Source organism: Rhizophagus irregularis, chromosome 10, assembly GCF_026210795.1.
Source record: "Rhizophagus irregularis chromosome 10, complete sequence".
NCBI lineage: Eukaryota > Fungi > Glomeromycota > Glomeromycetes > Glomerales > Glomeraceae > Rhizophagus > Rhizophagus irregularis.
In genome coordinates this window covers 294,874-314,568 of record NC_089438.1, presented here as the reverse complement: position 1 = coordinate 314,568, position 19,695 = coordinate 294,874, and the positions used below count along the sequence as shown (strand labels likewise).

Here is a 19,695-nt window from a genome sequence, read left to right as displayed (position 1 = left end):
GGGATTTCTGTTTGTATCACGATCATAAATAATCATTACAAAAATCAGGCTAATACTGAACGGACTATCATGCACTACAATTAATATAATGTTATTAAAAAATGACATCACAAATTAAGCATTTTGGTTAATCACATTTATATTCATGCAAACATTCTTTCAACAATTTTGATAGCATATTTGAGTTTATTTCAAAAATATTTAAAAATTAAAATTTATTTTATTATCAAATAAATTTAAAAGAACATAATGTATTAAATTATAATATGAAGTTATGCTATCAAAAAAAAAGTCAATCAATTTTAAACCTAATTTTTTTTTATAACCAAACTACAGTATCTGTCTATCTGCGCTTATTATTATTGTTAAAATAGCTTTAATTTTTTACATTTTGCTGAGTACAATTCAGCTGCTTTTCTGAAGTGAACATGATACTATTATAATATTGAAAATGTATAACCATTGGATCAAAGGAAGCTTATATTTATATCACCAGCAGTGGTAATTAAAAAACATGCCTTTGATAATTTGTGTAATATAAATGTGTTTAGCTATAAACTCATTTTTACAGTTTACTATGAAACTTAAATATTAATTATCATTGATAACAGAGGTTGGAACCGGTTAAAATGATTAATCGGTTAAAAAACAATTTATAACCAGTTAAAATGCTGAAAATATTTTGTAATTCTGGCCAAATTTACAGTGCCGGCCAGAATTATAAATCACAGGACTTCAGACAAAAGTTTATAAGAGAGCTACACATACCAGCAGTGGAATTTTTGTGTTATATAAAATTCATTACACAGACCGAAATTTATAGTGCCGGTCAGACAATTTCAGCTTGAATTTCGGCCAGAGTTTCGTTTTGAACTGATAGATTTTTGGTCTGCCGGGATTAAAAATATATTTGATGCTAATCCTGGCCGAATTTTAATGCTGACTAGGATTGAGTTTAACATTTCGGACCGGTTCCAACCTCTAATAACAGAAAATATAATCTCGCTTCTATTATTTAGTTAGAGTTTATATATGATGCTCAATAATGTATTTTCTGACTAAACCCAATTTTATATTTAGAAACACAAATTTTATACCAAATCAGATTTGTTAAATAACATAATATGTAGTAAATCTAAATATTCAAAAAAAAATTTCATTAAAACAATTGGCGGGAAGTTGTAATATTTTAACAAAATGGTAAATAATATAAATAATATAACAAGAATCAAAAGAAAAGAATATATTTAATTTATAATGTCTTTAAACTACATATCAATAAAAGATATATATAGTATAGTAATAAAAGAAATATCAAATGAACTAACTCAAACATTATTATTAATTGATTCTAGATTCTTATTATTTTGCTTTAAAAATATCAAATATTTAAATAATTCAGAATTATTTTTATAAATTGAATTATTTATATCAGAAAACAATTTTTCATTAATAGTAGAAGTTGCATAGACAGATAAATACTTTATAGCAAAATGGTATAAAATAGGAAATTTTTCTTTTCTTTCTTTCCACCATGTAAAAGGGTTGCTATCCAAATCAATTTCTTCCAAATGTAAATATTCAGAAACCTCAACAGCACGTATTGTAGATGATGATTTCTTTAAACTAGCTAAGATTGAATTTGTCCTCTTTTGTTTTTGCTCATTTTCATTTATATGATTAGTTTTGGTTTCTGTAACTGATTTCATTTCTTTATACTTTTCATGTAATAAATTTTCAACTTCATATCTTTTTGATGTAGATATAAAGGATAATCTTTTTATTCTAGGATCTAAAATGCTAAAAAGAATCAGATTTGGATCTAATAAATCTTTCCAATAATGATCAATAGCAACAGAAAGATTGAGCTTTATCTTATCAATAAGGCCAGTACAATCCACAGGTTCATTAATTTGAATTCTATAGTTATTCTTATTAGAATCCTTCGCTTCTTGACCTTCATCTTCAAAATTAATTTCCACTGTATTCACATCTTCTGAATAAAATTTATTCTTAATCTCAAGTAATAAAGGACTAATTAAAGAATAAGTACAATTTCCTTTCAAAAGCTCAATAATTTCTGAAAATGGGTCTAAAATTGATTTAAGTTCCTGAATTAATTTCTCTTCATCTTGGGTCAACCTGATTTTTTCAGATTTTATTAAATCTTTTTTGGCAAGATTTTCAAAATCCCATTGAGTTGGAAAGTTCATAACAGTTTGTAAAAGTTCTGCAGAATTCTATAATATATATATTTAATTATTAATACAATTTCTTAAATTATTATAAGAATACTTAAATGTTACTTAATATACTTACAATTTTCTCATTATCCTCTTCAAGAAATTCATTTTGCTTTAAACAATCTGCATAATACTTAGCACGTGCTATTAATACTTCAGCTGGTTTAATTGACTTTTCAATTATTAATTGTAACGTATGTGATGTACATCCTAACCAATTTACATTTTCCATATCAAGAATTGCCTTTTTAATATTACTTCTATTAGTGGTTGTAATAGTAAATATTAAATCACGAATTTTCCATCTGGATAATATATCTTCAAAAGCATCCAATATATATTCTGAAGTATAGGGATATTTGATATAAGCAATATCTAAAGTAATTTCATGCAATTCAAATTTTTTATCCAAAAATGAGCATGTTATACCTAAATAACCTTGACTATTTTTAACTGTCCAGATATCTACTGCAAGAGAAATAGATGTAGCATTATTTTTGATAAATTGTTGAAGTTGTAAAAATGAAGAATTATAGGATTCATAAACGATTGAATTTATAGTTTCTTGACATGGCATAACAAAAGCAGGATCAAGATTATAAATAAATTGATTAAATCTTGGATTTGTAATAGCGTTAATAGATTGAGAATCATCTATTATCCAATCAGTAAATAATTTCCATAATTTTTCTTGTTTATCTTCAGGATGCTTGTTTGGTTCTAATACTTGTTGTTTTTTGAAAGTTTTTGGCTATGGAAAGAAGATTTGGTGATTATTAATTTATTTTAAATTACAAATTATTTAATATTATATTAACAATTATTCAATTAATTATTAAAAAACAAGCCTTGCTTACTTTTGTGATGTTGTGACAGTTTATTAAATGAATTATTGCATTTTTAATTAGCTCATCACTTATGACATAAGTTTTGCCACAAGGAGAATCATCAGAATCTTTCACTATACAAACCATTAATTTGCAAAGTGTACCATTTATTTCCTTGGTTTCTCCTTTCCAATATTTCAAAATCCATTCATCGGCAGCATTACCTACACTGTACAGTGCATCAAGAAGCTGTTCTTCATCAAAAATACTTGAATAATCACCTTATTTGGAAAAGGATGTTAAAAATTGAACAAAATAATAAAAATCATAAAAAAACAAACATTAAGAATGTCAACCCTTTTAAATACTCACCCATAGCATATTTACGAGTCCATTCCCTAACAGTAGCTTCATAGCGATCATAATCATCCTTGTATAAACGTGATATTTCTGGACTTACATCTATTACACAATCTGATTGAAAAGCATTTAAAAACGTTTATACAAAATTATAAACTTAATAAAATCATTATATTTAAATTAATATTAAAGATTAATTCAAAAGTAAGAACTCCCATTTATTTTTAACTTGTTTATTGTTAAAATTATTTTTAATTGACGGTATCAAGCAAATATAAATATGGATGATAATATAAAATAGTAGTATACCTGGATTTGGATCAGTCAAAAATGAAACAATTGACAAGAGTGCTTGATAAAATAAAAGATTTAATTAAAGATTAATGTTTATTATAATGTAAAACATTTGTTATATTAAATTTTCTAAAATTACCACCCGCAATATTCAAGTAAGGACGCCAATTGTCCATTAAAATATCCAAGCATATAAATCCATTTCTATCGATATTTGGATGGTAGATTTTTGTTATAAATTTTACCTAATATAATATACATGAATAAATATATTATTGAAATTTACAAAACTGTATAAATAAAACATACCATTGGTGGACACATTGGATAATCTGTTGGAATATTTATATCAAGGAGAAATACACCACCCTCATATGGAGTGTCAGGCTAATAATTTAGAAAAATAGTTGGATTAAAATTAGCCGCATTTATATTTGAACATAAGCTGTTAAAAATACATACAGGACCCGTTATTTTTGCTTCAAAATGACGTAAATTGCCTTGAACCAAACAAACACTACTAATATATGGTGGCGGGTTCGAATATATTCTCTCAGTTTCCTAGTATGTGATATACAAATATAAAATAGCAATGAGAGTGAATTAATTAGTCGCTACTGAAAAAAAAAATTTCATCTACGTAAAATGAAACTAAATGAATAACAATAAACGCTCATACTTTGATAATTCTTTTACTAAGCATTTTGTCACTAGAAGTAAAGTGATAAAATGCGAGAAGATTGTCTTCTTTAATACGTAAAAGTTTGGTTTAAAATATTTCCATTGTTCATGAATTTTTTTTTTTCAATGAACCCTAAATTGGAATTTCATTTATGTACTGTATGTGCATGTGATGATCAAATAAATTTTGGTCATAATCATATGAATTTAAAATATTTATAGTAAGTATGTTTTATTTATTTTTAATTTTTAATTATTTTATAATGACAATTAATATTAAATTAATTTATACAAATTATAAAATAGTTCTTCGATGCTGCGCCACATTTCAATCCAACATTTGGTTTTAGAGAAAAAATTATTGTTGAATGAATTTCATTAAGTTAAAAACATAATTAATCATCCATATATTTAAATATTAAATCTACTAAAATGTGTTTGTTTGATTATGTATATAAAAAAATTTTTAATATTAATGGAAAACCATGACTATTACGATTTTTTAATGTGTACTATGACATCATTTACTAAAAACGATTAAATCACCTTAAATAAGTAAAAATAATATTAGTCAAAAAGTATAAATTAGTTTGAATCAATCAAAAGTAAAAAACTAAAAGAACACTTTGAAAAATAGAACTGGATTGTTGGAATTTTTTTAATTCTTATGAAATATTTAATAGTCATTATAAAATTAAAAAAAAATATGAAGTTATGTTCGTAATTTATTAAATGATAATTTTCACTTTAGATTTAGATTTTATTATTTTTAAATTAGTGTTAATTGACTGGAAGAATGTCATGTGATAAACATTACGTGATCAGATATTGCCAATCGAAAACGCTTATGATGACGAGCTTAAGGTAAGCCTGAGGTAAATTAGCGGAACCTCCTCTTTACAAATCCTTTATGAAGAAATACAAATTTTAATAAAACTCTTTTTATTTAAAAACCTGAATTTAGTAAATTTTATTCCTATTGCAATGTACGATAGATAAAAATTTAATTAACATTAGTGTGCAATATAATAAAACCATGGTTTTTTTTTCATTAAAAATTTTTTTAATGGGCAATATTAATAATAATTAATTTCAATTTCTCAAAATAACTTTTATTTCGAAATTCCGATTATTTAATATAATTTAAGTCAAAGAACTAAAAAATTTATTGTTTCAGCGAGATAGTTTATCTAATTGATTATCCGTTAAATCATCCAGCTGAAGGAATTCATTAATACTTTGATGAGATATTTATTGTATATTTAAAGTTTGTCCTAAATAATAAAGTTATTTGTGACGCAGTAAACTATAATGTCATGTGATCCAAAGAACAAAAGATGTGAAGTTATAAAAGAAAAATTGTGAAGATAAAATATCCAAATATCCAATGTTAATAATCGTTAAAAAGAAAATACATTGTAAATAAGTTGTAATAATATCAAATTAATTGCAAAATTATAAAAGCTTAATAATCGATTTAGTTTAATAATCGGTTAATATATAATTTTAGTATTTAGAAGCATATTTATTTCCTCTTATAAAATGTTACATTATAATCAGAATAGAGAAAATGCAATATTATTTTTTTATAACCACCTAACGCTAATATTATTATTATTACTCAATTCAAAAATGATGGAAAAACCATCAAAGATCATTTTATTTCAATTCAAGTAGACTAATGTAATTTGATTATTTTAATAAATACTTACGTAATACTAATGAAGGTTCGTAAGGATTTAGAAATTACAGTACGTAAATTAAAAATATTACATGAAATTTATAATTCCGCCGAAATTATAAATTTTGCTGTATTTACTTACGAGCTGTACTTTTCTAATCTTAAAATCCATATTTGAGTATAACTCAGTAAATGGCTTTATCTATATAAAATATGATTTAGAACAATTTCTTTTCGCCTATTTTGCCTAGTAATTACAATGTTATATCATAATTGTTCATAGAATAACCAAATGATACCAATGTTTATTGAATAAGAAGCGATTGCAAAAGTCGATTCATTTAAAAATTTTAATAGATAAGTAAATTAGGAGAAAATTTCGTTAAGTAATCAAATCCACGAAATATTAAAAATCATATATTTTGTATTATCTTAAATAATAAATTAAAAGGAATTTTTTTAGGGACCATATAAAAAAATGTTCGTGAAATGAAGATATTTATTTCATTTAAATAACTGAACCATATTATTCTACAAATACTTTTTTTTTGAATTTTTTTATTTTTTACAAATGAAATGGTATTTGATTATATTTCACGATTAAGTAAGTTAAATATTAAAATTTTAAGATAATTTTTTTTTTATTTTCCAATTTCAGCATTTGGATAATGATCATTAGTTGAAAATCTGTATGTTAATATATGTCTTATCAAAGTAATTTTTTCATTGCCAATAGATAAATATTAAACTATTTATTATTTATTAGTATATGTAGACAGCTAATTTAATGTAACTATTACTCTGAATTATTACTTATTTGTTTTTATTTGACTTTCCACATACCGTATATTCAGTAACCTCAATCGCATATTTTTTTTGTGAAAGTTTCGCCATAAATAACATTTTAAAATGATTAGATTATCGCAACTTTAACCCCAAAAGCACCCTGCTATCATAATGATCTTGTACCACCATATCAACTTTCTCTATTACTTTTATTGTGGACAAATTTCAAAATTCATTAAATATAATATTCATGTTAAAAATTATCCAATAAATGACTAGGATCTATCATGATTCTATCATTCAAATATTCTATGTTTTATTATAATATTGTACGTAGATAGATCTTCAGAAGAAAAGTTGAATCAAATAATAAAAACAGATTAAAAGTTTATAATATTGTTGAATATTAATATAAAGTTAAACAAATTATATATTATTGACTAAAAAAATTATACATAAAAAAGTGGATATTACTTTATATAAAATCTGTACTGCAAAAAATAAAAATAATTATGGACTCATAAAACAATCTTGACTCAATGCAAATTTAACGGATTCTGGAAATTTTACAAAGAAAATTATATTACCAAAGTTTACTTTGTTAAAATGACTTGCAAATAGAAAGATTGCAATATAAAGTATGGATAAAATTTTCAGATTTTTATAGAAGCAAAAGTTTTTTAATACAATCTGAATTGATATTTGCTTGATGATATACTTACTGTATTATCTTATAAATTTTTCGATTCTGAGAGTTCAGGTTACAAAATATTGGCTAAATGCAGATCTCTACTTCCAAAACTTTGCACAAGATAACTAACTGACGTGTCATTTTTTACGTTACAGATTTACAAAGTCTGATAATCTTAGATTATGAATTATTTTCAAGTTAATTACAAGTCAACATTATATATGAGTCTCATTGAATTATATATTTTGTATAATACAAGTGGTGATAATTTTGAATTTGTCAAGTGATACAAAATTTATTAACTATTTTAATAATCTATCATTAGGTTATCAATTTAATTTTACCTAGAAATTATCTGATATATAAGATTACGTGGCTGTTAATATAACCAAACATAAGTTTACGTAGGTTTACATAAAGCAAATTTACAAGACTTACGCACTTACGCAAAGTTTCATCATACCGTAGCGTTACATCTAAAAAACTTCCATTATAATTTTATATTTAACGAACAATTAATATTTTATGATATTTTTTTTTCGATGTTGCAGTTATAATATAGCTTATTTATTCAAGCAAAAATAGAATCATTATCTATTATTTGAAGTTTATGTGAAATATCCCAATTAAATGTTTATATAATTACGAAAATAATATCGATATTAAAGATCAATTATTTTAACAAGCAATTTTTAGTTAATTTAATTTTATTGAAGTATTAGAAATATAACTTAAATTAAATAATCTTGTATTTATATGAAATTATTATGATTTTATTTTAATTTCATATATAATTTTGTTGAGAATTCAGCTGCCTAAATGATCGGCATTCCCGGAATTATTGGCTGAAATTGGTTTTTCTTTTATGCCGATCAATTGCGTAACAAGTTATTTTATTGATTAACTATATATAGAATTTTTAAATCAAATTTTTTGTGTTACATATGCTGCATAAGGGGCTTATTTGAAATAAAATTTATCCGAACTCCGCAAATTTTATTTTTAAAAAAAAATTTTTTACGTTCATTATATGTTAACGTTATCCTTGAATTTAATAAATAAATTGTAATCTATATACATATAATGGAAGTATCAAAAATGAATCCTAAAGAAAATAAAAGAAATTTATGGAACATTGTAGATGGTGATGAGTATCAGGTAAAACATTTCATTTATTATTAATAATATGATATTATTAAATTTTTAGTAATTTTAATAATTTTTTTATCATTTATTTTAAAAGCTACATGTTACAATTTCTGCTATTAGTTCAACTACTGAATCAGCAAAAGAGGTAGATAATAAAATAGTTTATATGGAAGATTTAGAAAAAAGAAAACAAGTATATGGAATATGTGGAGAATGTAATGAACCTGGCACAGGACAATATTGGTGTCAACCTTGTAATGCTAAAAGATTTAAGGATAACTTTAAAAATTGGACTAGTGGAAATAAAGATATTGATGAATTTATACAACAATCACAACTTAATGCTGTGCATTATAAAAGATATCTTGAATGGATACCCTTTGAAAATTTTAAAGATATTACTTATATTACCAGAGGTGGATTTGGTAAAATTTATTCTGCTGAATGGCCTGAAGGATATATTGCTCATTGGGATATTGAAAATCAAAACTGGATAAGGTTTAATAACACTAAAGTTGCATTAAAAAGTTTGGATAATTCTTCTTTTATAAGTACAGAATTTTTAAATGAGGTAATAATTAAAATAATGAATTAATTTATTACATAAATTTTTGTTTATGAATCTTAAAATTTTCTTCCTTCAATATTTTTATTAGATTAAATCACATCTTCAGATTTATGTTTGGGATGTTATTCAATGTTATGGAATAACTCAAGATCCGGATACCAAAAATTATATGATGGTTTTACAATATTGTAAATATGGAAATTTGAGAAATTACTTTCTAAATAATGAATCAAGTCATTATTCAAAAATTATACATTTAAAGGGAATTGCAAGTGGACTTCTAGATATCCATAATGCTGAAAAAGTTCATAAAGATTTTCATTCAGGCAATATATTATATCTTAGTGGAAATGTTCCATATATAAGTGATTTAGGAATGTGTCAACCAGCAAATAATGAAGAACAATCAGCTAAAAAAGAAGGAGTTTATGGAGTATTACCCTATATGGCACCAGAAGTTTTACGTGGATATCAATATACCAAAGCATCTGATATTTATTCATTTGGAATAATTATGAATGAACTTATATCTGAAGAAACTCCTTATAATAATATTCCTCATAATCCTGCTTTAGCTATTAAAATATGTAAAGGACTTAGACCAAATATTTTTAAATATACACCAAAATTACTTGCAGATTTGATTACGAAATGTTGGGATGCTAAAGCAGAAAATAGACCAACTGCTAAAGAATTATATCAAGAACTTGAAAAATTGTTTGAAGATTATGATGATAGTGATCCTCAAATAATTGAATATGATGATAAAATCAAATTAAACAGTACAAGTGAAAAAAGATCTAATAACATTCAAACACATCCACAAGCAATATATACTAGTAGACTTTTAAATTTCAAAAATCTTCCAGAACCAGTAAATTCAGGTAATTTAATTTCTTTATTTTGATAACAAGAAAAAATGGTTTACATTACTAATAACTTTATTTTTTAATAGATGCTATTCAGCCAACATTAAGTGAGTAGTAATTATTTCGGTTATTAAACAATTTAATTAATAATATTTATATTGATTTTAATATCATGTTAATTAATTTATAGATTCAGAATGTTTTGATTGTCAATTAGACGAATCAGGTAAGATATTTATTCTTTTGTTCTTTACTTTATTAATACTTACTAATTTATTTATTTTATAGATCTTAATGAAATTAATCAAAATGAAGAAAATAATATTGAATGAGTTTTTCTTTCATTTTTATAAGAATCAAAGAAATTAGTTTAATTAAATTATTTTATTAAATTACAGTAGCCTTTTATAGTTATTATTTATGGTTTTTGTATACAATATTTTGGTTTAATAAAAATATATTAAATTGGTTTGTTATTAGCTGATCATTTGGGCAAATTAATTTATCTCCAACTATTCAAAATATAAATAATAACTTCATTCCTGACATAAAAAATTTAACATCTATGAATGTACTGTAACTCATACTATTTTAAGGTATCATTCTAATCTTGATTCAACTTCTAGATGTAATAAAATTCCTTAGCAATATTTTTTCTAAAAACTACTGTAAGTGTTGGATTTAAATGCAGTGTGACGTTAAAAGATTGGATAATTTATATAATAACTAAAATAATGAAGACTAGATAAAATCATACTAACTATAAAAGTTTAAAATTTCATGTGATAATGTTAGCTGACGCAAATCGACACCTGAACCCTGAGGCACACCATTAAAAATTCCGTTTTTAGAATCTTTTAATAATTGTTTTATGATGAGATTAGTTTGAAAATTGTCAAATATTATTAATTCATTGTATCAATCGTGCATATGTTCAATTGGATAAAGAAAATTATCTCGTAAAAGCGATAGTTACTCTTTGACTTGTAAATTATGACTAGCAATCAACATAAAAGTCATTATTCTATGCAGTAACGGTAATCTACAATATTGAACTTTTCTTATATTATCCGTTTATTCAATTTGTTTATTCCCAAAATAACAATTACGATGTCTTCAAGGTATTACTTTAGCTGAACTGTTCAAGATACTACATAATGCATCGTAAGTGCGTTGGTCTGAGACTCTCTCATTACAATAATAAGTAAATAATAGTGGGTTTAAAGCTTTAAATTTCATAATATTTCAACCTAAGTCAAGCAAATAGTCATTAGATATTATTTACACTAATGTATTTATATATAGCTATCTAAAATGGTTTCCATCATCAAAACCCTATCAAATTGAATTTTATATTAAATTTTATATTATTTATTACATGAAAAAGCTAAGAATGATACTTATTACAATAATACAAATTATATTTATTTTCAAAACTCTTATAAATTGACGAACATATTTATAAAGAATTATTTCATTTTTTTCGGTAGTTATCCAAAAATTATAAATAACAGATCTACATTAAATGTGGTAATTATTATTTTTAAAATTTTAGTATTCTTTTTAGAAACACTCATTTATCATAAGCTTTTACACATCTATTCAGGGCCAGAATTACATAATGTCGTCTGGTATTTCAAAAAGGAAGGAACTCCACATTATTTTGCATAATTCCATGCAAACCCCGTATTGTTACCTTTTTGTGCATTGCTTGAGGGTCCCGCAGACGCCTTGTCTCCAAACAAAAGAGAGTTTATTAGTAAGGCTTTGTTTCTACCCGTTCTACCCGTTCTATCCGAATATATCCGAATTTGAGTAACACATGAACAACCTGGATATTTCTTTTTTTAATTTATCCGGATCGACGCTGCAGTCAATGTTAAACCGTCTAATTATCTACGTCGTCAAATTGTTTGTGTTTATTATTTTCTCATTATAATAAAATTTCGACATAAAATCATTTTCGGCAAATAATTTGTGTTACATACAAACAAACAAAATCATACGTCGTCAAATTTGTTTATATTTATTATTTTCATTTTCGCCAAATAATTTGTGTTACGTACAAACAAAAAAGTCATACGTCGTCACTCGTCAAATTGTTTATGTTTGTTATTTTCGTACTATAATTATTTTTTCGTACTATAATAAGATTTCTTAATAAATCATTTTCGTCACATAATTAATTTTCATTTTTATAACTCATGTCTAGAAAAAAAAAATGAATTTTATTTTTTCTAAAAAAACTTTGCATATTTTTTATGTCTTTGTAATAGGAATTTTTGTCATCAAGATTGATTCATTTACTGGAGAACGTGTTGGTCATGCTTCAGTAGTTATAGGTTCCAAATTGTATTTTTTTGGTGGAATCAAAATTAATTCATTTTGTTCAGATGAAATATTTTATCTTGATGTCTCTAAAACATTTAGTATTGAATCACCACCATGGGTAGACCTTACAATACATGTAAAAATGCCATTTGGAGGTGCAATGAATACTGTGTCATTAGTAACTATTAATGATGAACCTATTGTTTATCTTTTTGGTGGAGTAATGTTAGATCCAATTACAGGTGAAGATCTATTTGTTTCAAACACTCATACGTTCAACCCAAAAACATTAGAATGGAAGATTCCATTTATTAAAGGTAAAGAACCTGAAAGAAGAAATATACGTGGAGCTAGTGATGATACTGGAAAAATTTATATTTTTAGTGGATTTTATGATGCTTATTTATACTCAAACACTGTTCATTTTTTTGACGAAATGTTAATTTTGGATACGTTTAATTCAACGTGGTCATATTCTACTGCACCGAATATGCCAATTAGACGTGCTGGATATAGTGCAACTATGTTAAAAAATGGTGTGATCGTATATATTGGAGGATCGATAACTGAACAAGAACTAACAATTAATATTAATAATATTGTTCTTTATGATACAAAACTTGATACTTGGTCAACAATGGTATGAGCAAAATTAATTTATAAAATTTTAAAGCTATTATAATATAATTAATTTTAATTATAATAATTATAATATTATTTTTTTTTTTTTTTAGATTGCAACGAATACTAGTTTAATGGATTCTCGTTTTTTTCATTCAGCTGTATTGGGTAAAATATTTACAATTGAACTTTTTTCTTTGTTGCATAATATATTATCATTCTTTTATTGTGAATATTCTAATACTTTATGTTTTTTTTTTAAGATCCTGATGAAAATATTATAGTCTATGGTGGAAGAAAATCAAAAGTTGGTTTTGCAAAAGTTGAACCACCTGTAATTGTTTTAAATACTCGGAAAACTCCTTTTGAATGGACAGCTCCATTAATATCCTCGAATGTTGATTCTGTGATATCAACAAGTGGTCATACGGCCAATTTAATTGGAAATTATATGATTGTAGCATTTGGTAAACAAAATTTTATTTATAATATTATCTTTATAATTTTATTATTAATTAATAAATACAATTATAGGGAACATCACCGAATTACATTCACATGATAAAATGTATAATTCAAGAATGTATATAATGGATATAAGAAATTATACATGGGTTGAAACATTTGAAGTAATAGAAAACACAAAAAATAAAACAGAAGAATCACCAACATCGACATCTGGAAACATAACGAATGTATATTGTGATTGGAGTCATTATTGGAGTTATAGTTATAATATTAAGTATTATTGGACTTTTAATTTATAAGAAACGTGAAAATGAAGAAAATAGGGTCAAATATCTTGAGCCTGTTCCAAATGAATAGCAAAATTAAGGTGGTATAATCAAAAGGTTCAAAACATTATGTTATTATATATTATTACTTTCAATTTAATTCTTTTTTTTTATTCATAATTCAAACTAAAAGTATAATACTATGAAACAATACAGTATCATTAATAATCAAAGCAAGAGTTTTTTTGATGTTTGTACAATTTTTACTATTTGAGATATGCATTGGAATCATTCTTTTATAAGTTAATTTCAATTTACGAGAGTATTTAAGCAGTATTTAGGTGGATATTTAACGACACTCTCAAATAAGTTTTTTTCATTTAAATCTTCTAAGGTTTCTAATTAATTATTTTATGACTAATAAAAAATTTTCTAATATCCGGACAGAACTGAATTATAGAAAATTTTAATTAATCACCCAAGCTTCTAAATTTTATTTTTGAATTACTGTATTGAAATTTTAAATTTTGTTTTTGGCAGTAAGTAAGTATAATTGTCATAAATCAGCAAATTTAAGAATTTAATAATGGTTTATAGTTTAAGATCTGATCATGGATTTCTAAATCTTGTAAACCTTAGCAATTCCCAATTTGTTTATAAAATCAAGACATCGAAAAATTTTATTAAAATATTTTAACAAATTTAATTAATTAAAATTACAAATAATTCAGTCTCAATATTTTAACCAGATGTATAGTATGAACATTTAATCAATGTAAATTATAATCAGGAGAAATTTTTTATTTTTTTATTTTTGATGGATAATTGATAAAATAGTTAAAAAAAATGTTCATATTTGGATATCCAAAAAAAAATAATTATTCAAGATCTGAATACAGATCGAAACGCCAGTATTAATTATATATATTTTAATAAGATCTGTTTGACCATTAGAAATTTTTAGCATATTAATAACCATTCGTTGTAAATAAATAAATGACTTTATGAGGAAGCGATTAAACGAAATGTAAAGTTTGTAATTAGATATGATCTATATAATTACACTTAGATTGATAGTAAGTATTTTAATGTAATATAATTAATAAAAATATAATAAGCAAAAAATTGTATTGTATTTATACTTGCTAGCATATCTTCAAGTCCAATCCTGAGCATAGCTTTATAACGAATGCGGTCAGTCTTGTATATACGAGCAATTTCAGGTACAAATGGGTCGTCTAATATTATTGACTTATTGTTTAATTTATTTATGAGAACCAATTAAGTAAATTAAACAGACGAGAGAATAATGGTATGATAAATACTCAGGTTTGGATCAGTCATCAATGAATAAATTGATAAGAGAACTTTTAAAGAATATAGTTGATTAAATTATTTACATAAAGCAACAATATCGCAGTAGATTTATCTTTTGAAATTTAAAATAGTAAGCATTGGTGACCATTGATCTTTTAGAATATACACGCTTATATTTCCTCTATTGTCAATATTCGGATGATAAACTCTTGTAGAGTTGTAGTAAACTTAATCTATTATAAGTAAGTACGTAGTTAAAATATAGGCAAGTAATGCAACTATATAAATCAGATGTAACCTTTTGTGGTTTAAATGGGTAATCGAATGGAAAATGTACATTAAGGAAAAATACGCTTCCTGAGTATGGGGAGCAAGACTAACCAAATTTTGATATTAATAATTAATAACGTTTATGATTGAGTTGCATCTGTATAAATTTGAAATATAAGCCGGCTAAATGTACTTACAGGTCCATAATTGTCGCTTGCCAATAGAAAAGATCATCTTCAATAGGACCAGCACTACAATATGACGGTGGGTCATGTTACTGTCATGTTCTATGAAGAATAACTATCATTTTTATTTCTTTTATAGTGTAGTTTCAAAAATTTTTTAGATAGATACCTTATTGATATGATGCTTTTGTGTCTATGCTATAATCATTTATATTGTACAAATTTTTACTATACTAATAAAGGTTTAAAAGACTAAACCCATCTAATATAGTGCTAAAATCATACTATATTGTATATTCATTCACTCCCTTTACTATCATCATCCCCTCGAGAACCTTGAATTTGCGCAACATGTTTCTTGTTTTCATTAATATTATCACCGTCCTTGGTTTCCTTTAATACTACCTGTTGGTTCATTGCCATTAATTTCCTTAATTCTGTCACTAGAAACAAATCATCAATCTTGTCGTTCAAAATCTTTAGATCTGTTAGACTGTCCTGTATCGTAAAATTGTTCGTCATCCGACTTCTCCGATACATTATTGTTTGTAGATCCTCCATGACTTGAAATTGCCATCCTTCCCTATAAGTTCGTCTTAACTTTTAATTGTAGCCCTTGCCCTATTTCATCTTCCATTCCTGATTTGTAGAACGTGTTCATTATTTCATTTTCGTTGTTAAAGTATAAAAGGATATATTTAATTTTGATAACCCGAATGACTTTTCCGAAAAATCCTCCATATTTCTTAATATTTTCTCTAATAATTTCTCCATCAGTAATATCATTTCCTGTTACAATTTTCTTAACTGCTTGCCAACCAAATTTCTTACTTAGTTCCAATGGTGTTAAATCAGAATAAAACATCCGGAGAAATATTGACGACCATTCCTAATAATTATAATATTAGCCCCACCTCGCGTGTAGTATTTTCATACTCTTTGGTAAAATGAAGCTTGGCCTTGATCGTCTTATAACTTCTTTATACTGTAATTTTCTCCACATAACCAACATCTCTTATACATTCAAATATTTCTTCGTCCAATACTAAATACCAAGGAAAATCGTAAAATGTCATATTACATGATTTATTGAAATTATTATTTACCGTCCATTTCATCGCAGTTGTAACAATCAGAAAGCTCAGTGATCTTTCCATTTGAATAATGTTGTGTATCTAAATTTTTCCGACTTTTACGCCTCCTGCTTGAAGAATTTTTCTTTGTTTGACCAGGGTTATCCTTAACTTTTTTGTGAGATAAACTCGCTCCTTGTTCCTTCTTCTTTTATAGATCCTTGAATTTTTCGGTAATAATTCTAACTTCTTCTTTTTCTATTTCATTCGTTCCTTGACCGTTACATCAACTTCTAACTCCCTAATACGATTTTCCAAGTCTGTAATCGTTTCTTTATATTTTTCTAATTCTCGTTCCCTATTTTTTTAAATCCAGTATGGTCTGTTTTAAATTTTCTACTTTTCACTTTATGAAGCAATATTATTCGTTCTTTCTCTGATAATTCAGTTGCCATTTTGTTTAATTTTTCTTCCGAACCACGTGATTCTGAGTCTTTTCTGCGGCCCTCTGGAAGAAACGAAAATTTTTTTTTCAAAAAGATTCGGCATTATTTTCCTAATAACTAGACCACCACATAATATTAAAAAGGTTCCTATATGTAACGACTAGCGCGGACGCACACCTGGTGAAAATATTCCTCTAGGTAAATATCTAAATATTTATTAGCTACTGCCCAAAAGTCTTCGTTTGTACTTGTATAATAAAACTTATGCAAAGTTGCAAACACTTGTCTTCTATACCCAAAGACTCCTTGTAAAACTCCTCTATAAATTTGTTAGTAACCTCTTCTTGCGTTGAACTAGTGTTTTTAAACATATTTGTGTATTATTTAATAAAAATATTTTAATATTTTGTAATATTTTTCTTTCGTAAAAATTTGGTACGAAAGATCAGCAGAAAGAGTTTCTAGCGCAAAATCTATTTTTTTTTTCAGAAATCGCAGTTGAAATGTATATATGATAAAAAAAATTCCATTTACGTAAAATGAAAAACGTAAATGAAATAATAAACTCGCATTACAAATTCTCTTAAGCACAATTTCATTCTCTAGAAAATAATTAATAATAAAATTTAAGAAGTTATTAAAATGTTTATAAAATCTATTTAACATAAAAAAGGTTTTAATTTGTTAAAAATATTCCCATTATCACGGGAAGGTTTTTTTTTTTTTCCTAAAAAGAATAATCATTTGCTAAATCAAGGAAATAAAGATTAAATTCTCGTCATTGTCATATGAATTTCTTAAACTATTATAGCATACTTTGTTTTAATTATTATATTTTTAATCTTTAATGAAATTCTTTGACGCTGCGCCATATTGTTCACTTTTTAATTGTTAGTCTATGATAAGAACTCTTTGACGACAATAATTGTCAAAAAGGAAAGAAAAAAAAAATTTATTTCGATTATTATATCAGAAAAAATAAATACAAATATATAGACATGAAATTTTATTATAAAGTTAAATTTAATAATTATTAGTGGATCTACTGTACATTATAAGGATTTGTTTGAGAAAAACTAAAATAAAGCGACAAAGAATTATCATGATGTTCATTTTCTTTTGTTCAAAAAAAGGAAATTATAGAGAAAAATAATGTTAATTTAATTTAAATGATGACTTAATAATATATAAATTCTATAACTAATAATTTATTAAGATTAAAGTCGTATCATATTACTAAGAATAACAATGTTGACAATGACGCTTTTGAGATATGAAATGGATCAATACATAAGTTCATGCAGAAATTAATGGATAATACTGTAACTGGATATTACATGCATGAATGGCCCGCCAAACCGATAATATTGAGGCACTACATGCCAATAACCAATTACTGAATTGTTTATCTCCTTAATACCCCAAAAATTTATTATTAAACGTCATTTGCGAATAATTCCAAAAATTCAGATCTCGTCTCATGAAAACAACTCCCAGATTACAAAATTTAAGTTATCGAGCTCATGACTTAAAGTTTTTATAAGCGAACTTTGATCAACTAAAATATTATGGACATGTTTATATCAATTTTGCATATCCCGTAATCCTATGTTCTAATTCCTTAATAATATGTCGTTATTATCCATAGTATTTGATTAAAAAATTCACAAGAAGAGTTGTGAAAATTTGTTAATAATGAAGAGAAAGTTGTAAGAATTGAAAAGAAAATTAATGGGAAATGAGAATGAAATGTAAGAATGAAAAAAATCGTGAGAAATGAGAGTAGAAATTGTAAAAAAAGCTTTTAATGAAGGAAATGAAAAAAATGAAAAAAAGTTATATTTTCACGTTCTAGAGCGATTAATAAACTAAACTTTTTTCGTTAGTATTTTAATCCTAATTATTTTAACTAGGGTAAATCGAGAATCAGGTTGGGACACTCATTAATTATTCTTTTTATTATTATCATTAATCATTTAAAAAATATTAAAATATTTAACGTGTTATTTTTTTATTTTATTTTTCTTATCTATTGGTTTAATCAATTTTATAAAAAAAAGTTTATATGAGCGTTATTAAATTAAAAATGAAATTAATATTTCATGTATAAAATCTATTTTGACATATCTAATAATTTTTTTAGCAATTGTCAATAAACAATTCGTTAGGATGATTTATTTTAACTTTAAATGGGAAAACTTTTGTGTGGTCACGTGATGATCACTAACTTGTATCCGAAGTTTTCTTGACATACTAGTAAAAAATTCTAGATTTGAAAAAATAACCCAAAATATAATTAGAGATTATATTACTCTTGAGATAATTGGTTTAATTCATTTAATTCAGATAATCTTTTAAAAAGAAAAAAAAAATGGGAAATAAAACAAAGAACAAACTCCCATAAAGAAAAACTATTAATTTACTAATTTATCGAGAAATATTATATTTTTCCTTTTTTATAAAAATTAAAAGTAAACAGTAATTAACCAATTTTACCATTTTATTACGTAAGGATTCAATGCATAAAGCTTGACATATTTTAAACTTAAAAGCAAGCTTAAGCTTAAGC

General features: G+C 24.9%; 4 protein-coding genes across 4 annotated transcripts; 2 read left to right on the top strand and 2 right to left on the bottom strand.

Annotated features, from left to right (window-relative positions):
- Positions 1-1,971: 1,971 nt before the first annotated feature.
- On the bottom strand, positions 1,972-4,427 carry OCT59_001641 (uncharacterized protein; the record flags this gene model as incomplete). The annotated part of the gene is made up of 10 exons (XM_025309186.2): positions 1,972-1,996; positions 2,143-2,240; positions 2,320-2,415; positions 3,215-3,351; positions 3,443-3,544; positions 3,740-3,781; positions 3,864-3,969; positions 4,034-4,111; positions 4,187-4,285; positions 4,404-4,427. 10 exons carry the CDS (start codon positions 4,425-4,427, stop codon positions 1,972-1,974), a joined length of 807 nt encoding a protein of 268 aa, XP_025181542.2.
- A 4,234-nt stretch (positions 4,428-8,661) lies between these two features.
- On the top strand, positions 8,662-10,648 carry OCT59_001640 (uncharacterized protein; the record flags this gene model as incomplete). The annotated part of the gene is made up of 6 exons (XM_066143968.1): positions 8,662-8,721; positions 8,807-9,283; positions 9,369-10,164; positions 10,236-10,256; positions 10,340-10,375; positions 10,438-10,648. The coding sequence occupies 6 exons, from the start codon at positions 8,662-8,664 to the stop codon at positions 10,479-10,481; spliced, it is 1,434 nt and encodes a 477-aa protein (XP_065995176.1). The 3' UTR covers positions 10,482-10,648.
- Positions 10,649-12,370: 1,722 nt separating this feature from the next.
- On the top strand, positions 12,371-13,926 carry OCT59_001639 (uncharacterized protein; the record flags this gene model as incomplete). The annotated part of the gene is made up of 5 exons (XM_066143967.1): positions 12,371-13,120; positions 13,215-13,269; positions 13,365-13,568; positions 13,636-13,796; positions 13,870-13,926. 5 exons carry the CDS (start codon positions 12,371-12,373, stop codon positions 13,924-13,926), a joined length of 1,227 nt encoding a protein of 408 aa, XP_065995175.1.
- A 1,978-nt stretch (positions 13,927-15,904) lies between these two features.
- Positions 15,905-16,472, bottom strand: OCT59_001638 (uncharacterized protein; the record flags this gene model as incomplete). The annotated part of the gene is made up of 2 exons (XM_025325378.2): positions 15,905-16,105; positions 16,209-16,472. 2 exons carry the CDS (start codon positions 16,470-16,472, stop codon positions 15,905-15,907), a joined length of 465 nt encoding a protein of 154 aa, XP_025181545.2.
- Between the last annotated feature and the right edge of the window lie 3,223 nt (positions 16,473-19,695).